Here is an 8,190-nt window from a genome sequence, read left to right on the forward strand (position 1 = left end):
CTAAAGGGGAGCACGAACATAAGCTGAGTGTGGCAGAGATGAAGATGTTGAGATGGATGAGTGGTCATACGCGATTGGATAAAATAAGGAATGAAGATATAAGGGAGAGAGTTGGAGTAGCACCCATTGTAGAAAAGATGGTTGAATCGCGTCTCAAGTGGTTTGGACATGTGAGAAGAAGACCGATAGAACATCCAGTCAGGAAGGTGAATGAAATAGAAGATGGACAAATGGCGAAAGGCAGAGGAAGACCTAAGAAGACCATCCATGAGGTGGTCAAACGAGATCTACATGTAAACGGTCTCTCTGTAGACATGATACATGACAGAGCACAATGGCGTCGTTTGATTCATGTAGCCGACTCCACTTAGTGGGACAAGGCTTTGTTGTTGTTTGTTAAATTAAAAGATGCCGTAAAAACAAAAAAACAAAAAACTAAGATCTGAAACAAGCTATGGACAAAAATAAAACAGACTTCTTTTTCTAATCAATTCAGGTCTATTGTAACTTCCGACTTTTTCTTTTCTTATATTAAAAAAAATAAAAAATAGTAATTTGTAACTATTTATTAGCGAGCATTTTAAGTTTTAGGCATTTGTAAAATTATTTACAATCACTCTAACTTGATCAGACTTGTGACTTGTATGTTGTAACTATTTTTTGGTGACTGTAAGTTGTAACTATTTGTTCTCCATTCTGAATTACATGCATTTGTTTTTAATATTAATACAAAAAATCGCATGCTTTTGATACATAGAAGTTTCTTTTAGCCGTATGCTTTTTTCGTTCAGCTATATAGAACAGTGATAATGCAATTCAACATTTACAGTTTTACACTACAACATATCGAACATGACCTTATTTTTCTGATGGTACTCAGTGATCCAACCTTTGATTAGCTTGATCTCAGTAGCCCTCTGCTCCACAAGCCAATCAGGATCATTCTGTGTCGAAGCACGCAAATCTAGGTGGTGTGCACCTGAGAATTTTATGAAAAAGTTTCAGGGAGTTATTATACATTAAACCAACAGCAGATATAGCTTATAGAATAATCAAATTACTTCTTACCTTCTTCAGTGACAAGGGCAACAACACTTTCAGATATATTCTGCAAAACACTGCAACAACAACAATTTGCATGTCAAATTTTGCTATCATCAGTCAAAGATTAGTGACTTATTATTAGTGAATTAAACAAGATTATCACCTGCCACCACTCCATGGATCCAATAGGCCATTTGAGAAAATCAAATTGCTTCCGAATTTCTTCAAGGTGGCATCAATTTTCTGCAACACATTATAGCAAGAAAGGAGTAAACAATAGCCAAAACAGCATAGAAGCAAAACATAAGTTTTTAAGGAGCTGAGCATGCTTCATACAATGTATCCAAATGCAATCAACAAAAGAAAGGATAGTTCAAAGCATAATACATTTATTTCATATTTCATTTGCTGGAATAGATTATACAATTTCCCCCCTTTCACAATCCTCCACGTCTTACTGATTATCCACTACACCCTCCGACAACTATCTACATTTTGTTGCTACCGCCTACAATAGTTATATTTACATTAATAAATACTAGAAGAATATACTGATTTAATTTATCATGAAAATTAATCAAAATAAACATGTTCAAGGAGTGATAGAGTGCACATTATGCTGCAAAGAAAAGATCAAATGAAGGTATAAAAGTCTGTATGAATATACAAAATAATGGAAATGCACGTCAGATTTAACTATAGCCGTTCCCTTACATGTCCACCAAACTCCGTAGTAATCCATTTCGGCCTTGGCTTCACTCCGTAATTTCTGACGCATCCCTCTTCGTAATCAGAGTAATTAAACTTATACGGGGGAAACATGCTGGACTCTGGGTCACAAGACATTGGCATAACCATTTCAGTGCAAGCCTACAACATGAATGGGAAAAGATGGAAGTAACCAATATTATTTGTTGAGGCATTTCATAAGCTGTTACGACATTCTACATGCTATGACAGAGAAGGAAATTTGAAAAATAAATAAATAAATCAATAAAGAAAGAAAGAAACGCATCCCTTAAAACTCTACTAAACCTGCCAGTTCCAACCACTCAAGCCATGAGGATCTTCATCCAACTCAAAACACTTAGTTTCTCCAGTATAATTGTAGTAGACATTCACTCCTTCATAGATGCGCTCCAGAAGACTAGTCCCAGCAGGTTGGCCATCAATCTGTTTGCAAACCTATGAAAAAAGTATATACAATCTTGGTGATATATAAGGACAATCAGGAGCCTTCCTGGTTAGAATGGAATGGAAATTAGAAAAAGAATTGGTTAGTTCCTGGCTTAGAGTACCATTAGTCTCCCGCACCCCCTACTCTCACCACTCCAACCAGTAAAATTATGAAAATTCGGTAGCAGCCTTTTAACAGTAAGAATGTAAGATTGGCTAGTATATAATACAAGAAGGGAAGGGGGCAGAATAGGACAGTCTCGGCGAAGAGAACAGAAGCAGAGTTAGTTAGCGCTGCTGGTGTGCTGAGGTCTGAAGAAACAGTTAGTGAGAAGTTGGAGGGAAATGATGTAAGTAGGATGAGAAGAATTTTACTATTGTTGCTGTCATTTTCTGTAACAGAACCTGAGAGTTTTTAGGATATAACATACGTCAGAGGAGAGTAGAAAAATCCCTTTGCATATCCAGGATTCTTGACATATTCCCAGGGATTCCCCACTTAATACACACACTTTTCTGCATTTCTTGTTGTTTCTAACAAATTTGAAGATGAATTCCTATACTTTATTTGTTGTATGGTACCTTTGCTACCAGTGGTTGGTGACATGTTTGGAGAGCAAGGAAAACTGATCAGAGGTGGTGTTTGGACAATGCAGAAAAACCAGTGCATGAAGGTTTGGAAAAGGGACTGAGAGAGAAGAAAGCCACATATTGGAGAAGTGGAACTGGACGAAAAGCCTCTTCGGATGTGCAGATGGAAACAATAGGACTCAACTATTCAACATATAAGTTTTTTTTTTCCAAAATGAATTGCTCCTATCACAGTGATAAGAAGTGATCAAAGTAGGTTGCAATGCTTATCTGTTAAAGACGTTTAACATAACCATGTATTCATGTGCATAGTCATTTAAAATCATTAATGCAGCAAAAAATAATAATTCAGGGCATCAAATATTGATGAAATAAATGATGCCGATTGATGAGGCTGATGCTGCCAAGTACCCACCCGGAGCAGCATTGAACAAAACTCAAGAAATGGGTTTGCACCCACTGATTCCATGTCTCAGCACTATCACTATTTAGGTCTCTACACACAAAACCTGCAGCTCCTATTTGAATTCTCAAGGAAAAATGTGACTGTTCCAGAGGATATGGGAGAATGGAATAAAAGACTATTTGCAATTAAAAAACTCAAGCCCTCTTTAGAAAACAGTCTCATGGACAGTTTCAAATTTTAGTAGGGGACTAATATTACTCCAAATTAGGAGTGGTCTCTGCCTATAAACTAACTCCTTAATCCTATCTGCAATACCATTCCTTATGCAACCATTAGTTAAATCAATTTCCCAGTTGCATCACAAACTAGCAAGGGGATTTCTGTAAAAAAGATAGGTAGTATAAATAATGAACTTGGAAAACAAAACAATGTTTATAAAGTTAGTAGGAATAATAAGATCTCTCTTCTTATTTTACGAAATCAAACTAACCTCCTTGATGGGGTGTCCAGGCAAAGGCATCATAAAGTTAGCAGGATACGGGTAGTCCACCATTGCTAAATAACTATATGCAGACTCCAACCAGTTCCATAGATCATCAGTCTTATTCAATGGCCTGGAAATTGCCTTTAATTAGTTAAGGAAAATCACACAAAAGAAATAATGCAATATCAATATCATCATTCACCACAATCATATATTGGAAATAGGGACACATATTTCTCTTCTTTTCTTTTCCGAGAAAAAAAAAAGAAGAAAAGAAAAGAAAAGAGAAAGAAGGAAATCCTTACTGACAGAAGTGGAAAGTGTTGGACAGTTGCACAAGGCCATTACGCGTCTGACCTATTGATGTTATCTCATTCCACGAGTGTTTTATGTAGTTAAAGCAAGTAGAACTCTCACGCTATTGATAAAAACAAGAAAGCAAAAATGTTAGTCGTACACAAATTCATAAAATGGACAAAATAAGATAGTAATAACCACAAGACTACTGATTCACTAACCTACCTTAAAATCACTGGAAACAATGTCATAGAACGTTTCAAGTGGCACAATGTCTTCAAATTGGAGAATTGGAGCTGAAGCAGCAAGTGCCCCAATAGCAATATGAGGGTACTTGAGTCTCATCCATGCTGCTAACACTGTTTTAGATGATGTTTGAGATAAACCAACAAAAAATTGTCACTTTATCCATGAAAAAACTAAAAGATAAGAAATATAACCAACAATCAAATAAAAACTACAACCAATGCTTATAAAAATCCAAAATTTCCACTCGGCAATACTATTAAGTTTTTTTGCTATTTTCCCCAATCCTTGGTACCTGTAACTCATTAGAACACTAACATCATTTGATCCATATATCTATTTATCTAAACATACGTAATGGAACAATGCTTTGGTTTTGTACTAATAACTTATTAGTTGTCAACCAGTTTTTGTTTCCATAGTTAAGATTTGGAAGTCCACCAACTACAACTAACAACCTGTAAAAGACACATTATTCATCAAAGCAGAATATTGAAAACCCTCCTTTTTACAATATAACTAGGTTCCCTTTGTGTAATAATACTTTCAAGTATCACTTGGGTCAGATATCAAGGAAAATGTTCCTTCTGTGGAGTGCCTTGGCCATTGGATTTCTATATTTTGTATTTATACGTGGATTCCAAATAATTATCCCAGGGTGATAATGCTTTGATGGGCAAGAAAAACTCTTCATCCACTAATATAGGGGAATTATTCCTATAGAAATTCTTAGGTAGCAGCTTCCTACCTTAGGCATTCAGATGCAAATCAATGTTTGAGATGTGCACTTATGCTAAAAATCCTAAAAGTTTATATAGTTAATTTACAATAAAAGATACAAACAAACTCCATACCATTAAAGATTAGATTAGTTCAACAAAACTCTCAATCTTTGCTAGATATCTAGTTGATTAACATATTTTACGGTTAGAATTGTCAAAGCTTTCATGGTTAGAAATGATCATTTATTCTGTTAAAATATTGTATTTCTTTACTAGCAGAAATAGGCACCTATCAAACATTGATTTACATATATAAAACATGAAATTGCTATTGGCTCATCTCCCAAATTGGGCCTAAGGTGATGGCTACCCCAAGAACCTTCTTCTTCTAGGGGCACACCACCTATAAACGGCATAATCTGGATCATATACACATGAGATCCAGCATGGATCTACTACTCGCATTTTCATTTAAACACCATAAATAAAGGATATAATGTATAGCTAAGGTATGCTATCTAGCCATAACTCTTATATCTCTTAGACTTAGACTAACAGTGACTTAAGCATCACGTCCCCAACCCCGGTTCGTTGGACGAATGCCCACTGAAAGTGTGCTGTTTTGGACTGCACTCAGCACCTCCTTAACACTTCCTGAAGAATATTTCGTTCTTTTTTCAATGTATATGCACCTCCACAGGATCCAGTTAAAAATTTATTTCACAGTTGATACAAGAGGATCAAGTTAATTTTATTCTTTATAAATTAAAAAGAAAAAAAAGAAGTGATAGACATGCACCTAATCAGGAGCCATAATAAGGACCTCTCTTGTATGAAATGTCAAAAAATAATGATAGGATGAGGATATGTCTCCCACCAATTCCACATAATTTTCACTTAAAAATGATCTTGAAAATCATTTAATAATCATCAAGCTCTATCACAACAGGAAGGAGTATCTTACTTCCACCATAAGATCCACCAAACAAGACAACAGGACAATCCGTGGCCGAAAGGTTCTGCTTCAGATCAGTGATCAGAACAGCAAAGTCAGCGAGCGCCTGCTCAGCCGTTAGATACGACAGCGTCGTCGCATTCTTATACGCCTCTTCTCTGCCCCCATAAGGCACTGACTCACCATAATAACGATGCTGCCAATGCCACCAATAAAATAAAACTTAATCTCCCAATGATAACGGTTACAGAGTTAGTAAAATAACTATAATAACAGAAAGAAGGAAAAATTACTTCGGGAAAAACCACCATGGCGCCGAACTGTGGCGCGATTTCCCATAGGAATCCGGTGTTTTCGGCGAACCATACTATGTCCCCTTCGTTGCCGCAGTAGAAGAAGATGGGGCCCAGTCGCTGTGGGCCCACCCAGTGCTCGGTGTTGATGAGGTACCGCTGCTGGAAAGTGGGGAGCTCCAAGAAGCTGAAGTGGTCAAGTTGCTGCGTGAAGTATCGGGTTTCGTAGCGGTAGTCTGGTGCCTGGGCCTCATTGGGCCGGGCTTGGGACCGGGGGTGATTTGTTGTGGTTGGGAACCGCGGGGGATGGTTGAATGGCGACGATGATGATGCTAGAGGTTGGAAAGAGGAAGAAAGGGAGGTGATGAAGAGAGAGAAGAAGAGTGTGGTGAAAAAATGTTGTACTGCCATTGCTGAGAAGCTAAGGCAGAGTGAATTGTGAGCGACCACGAGGCGTAGTTGACTGGTTGCCTGTGGTTATCGGGTACCGAAACACGCTGTTTTACTATTTTTGCTTTGTTGGTGAACATCCAAAATCAACGCTCTCTAATATTCTTTTACTCGTTCCAGTGATTTCAGGAGGGAAAAATTAGGGGCCGTTGGGATTGGCCATTTTTATTTTCATTTTTAATGAAAATGAAATAAGATTTAAAAAAATATGTTTATTTAAATATTTTAATATTATTTTTAATAAAAATATTTTTGTTTTTAATTTTTTCGGTTAAAAATAATAAAAAATTTTCAATCTAAAACACACTGTGATTTCCTGCGAGTTCTTTCCTTCACTTATATCAATAAAAAACATAAAATGATAAAAAACATAAAATGAGTTCTTCCAATCTTTATTCTACTCTCTTCTATTGATTTTTTTGGTGATCTTTTTAACTCCGATAGCTTTTTTCCATTTTCTTCTCAGTAAAAAACATAAAATGAGTCCTGATATATTTTTTTTCCAACTCCTTCTTCCTACTCGTTGAAGACCACTTCACTGCTCTTTCTTCCTTGTCGAAGACCACTCCACCTCCTTTCACTCATCCTGATATCTTTTTTAACAGCTCCTTCTTCCTGTTTGTTGAAAACCACTCCACCCATTTGAATCTCTTTTTTATTTTTTTTTTTAAATTTCAAACTCTTTCTTCTCTACCTTTCTATCTTCGATGTCTTTCAATTTTTTTTTTTAAAATTTGTGTGGAAGTATATTTTTTAATTGAATTCCGCTAGAGACTAACTAAAAGTGTAACCAATTAAAAACTAGATGAAAAATAAGTCTATTACTAAAAAAATAATAACTTCCTATTATTCTAATTTTTTAAATTTTAAAACTAAAAATAAAAATAAATTGGCTTGAATTAGCTTATATTATAGTTGACTCTTTAAATTTTTATTTTTAATTTTTTTTTGTGACTCCTTTTTAATTTTTTAATTTGATCAGAATATAATAATTTTTGTCTTTCAGTTCTTTTTTTGTTAGTACATTTTTTGGTATTTTTTCTTTAATTCAAAATCCCAAAATAAAAAAAATATGTAAAAAAAGAGTGAATTTGACGATAATTGACAAGAGAAATAAAGATTTATTTGTATTTATATTCAATATCAAAACTAATGTGTTTTTTTATTCAATATAATCCCATTTTTTTCAATGGTACTTTCATTTTTAAAATCATTTTTAAGTGTATTCTTGTCTTTAAAATTAAATTCAACCATATCCTTATTTTATATGCTTTACTTATTTTGTACTTATACCTTATATTTATCTTTTAATATTAAAGTTTATTTTTGATTAACTAATAATGTAAAGTATTTTATACAATTCAATTCTTAATATTAATACAATTTATTTTTATAATTAAAAATATTAATTTTAAATATTTTTATTTTAAATTATCATTTTCACATTATTTTTTTTTAAAATAGCATGACTGTCTCTTCTTTAACAAAATAAAAAAATAATTTATTATGAAAATAATTTGTTTAAT

General features: G+C 34.5%; 1 protein-coding gene across 2 annotated transcripts; it reads right to left on the reverse strand.

Moving 5' to 3' along the window:
• Positions 1-545: 545 nt before the first annotated feature.
• LOC112800785 (uncharacterized) lies at positions 546-6,796 on the reverse strand. Of its 2 annotated transcripts, XM_025843180.2 has the most exons (10): positions 6,215-6,796; positions 5,931-6,117; positions 4,224-4,357; positions 4,007-4,119; positions 3,708-3,831; positions 2,080-2,229; positions 1,759-1,914; positions 1,208-1,287; positions 1,069-1,118; positions 546-979 (listed from the first exon to the last, which is right to left on the reverse strand). In XM_025843180.2, exons 1-10 carry the CDS (start codon positions 6,623-6,625, stop codon positions 837-839), a joined length of 1,548 nt encoding a protein of 515 aa, XP_025698965.1. In that variant the 5' UTR covers positions 6,626-6,796; the 3' UTR covers positions 546-836. The 2 variants fall into 2 exon arrangements, with proteins under 2 accessions (XP_025698965.1, XP_072052634.1); XM_072196533.1 differs by lacking the exons at positions 546-979; positions 1,069-1,118; positions 1,208-1,287 and adding an exon at positions 1,414-1,552.
• Between the last annotated feature and the right edge of the window lie 1,394 nt (positions 6,797-8,190).

Source organism: Arachis hypogaea, chromosome 1 (assembly GCF_003086295.3).
Source record: "Arachis hypogaea cultivar Tifrunner chromosome 1, arahy.Tifrunner.gnm2.J5K5, whole genome shotgun sequence".
Taxonomy (NCBI): Eukaryota; Viridiplantae; Streptophyta; class Magnoliopsida; order Fabales; family Fabaceae; genus Arachis; species Arachis hypogaea.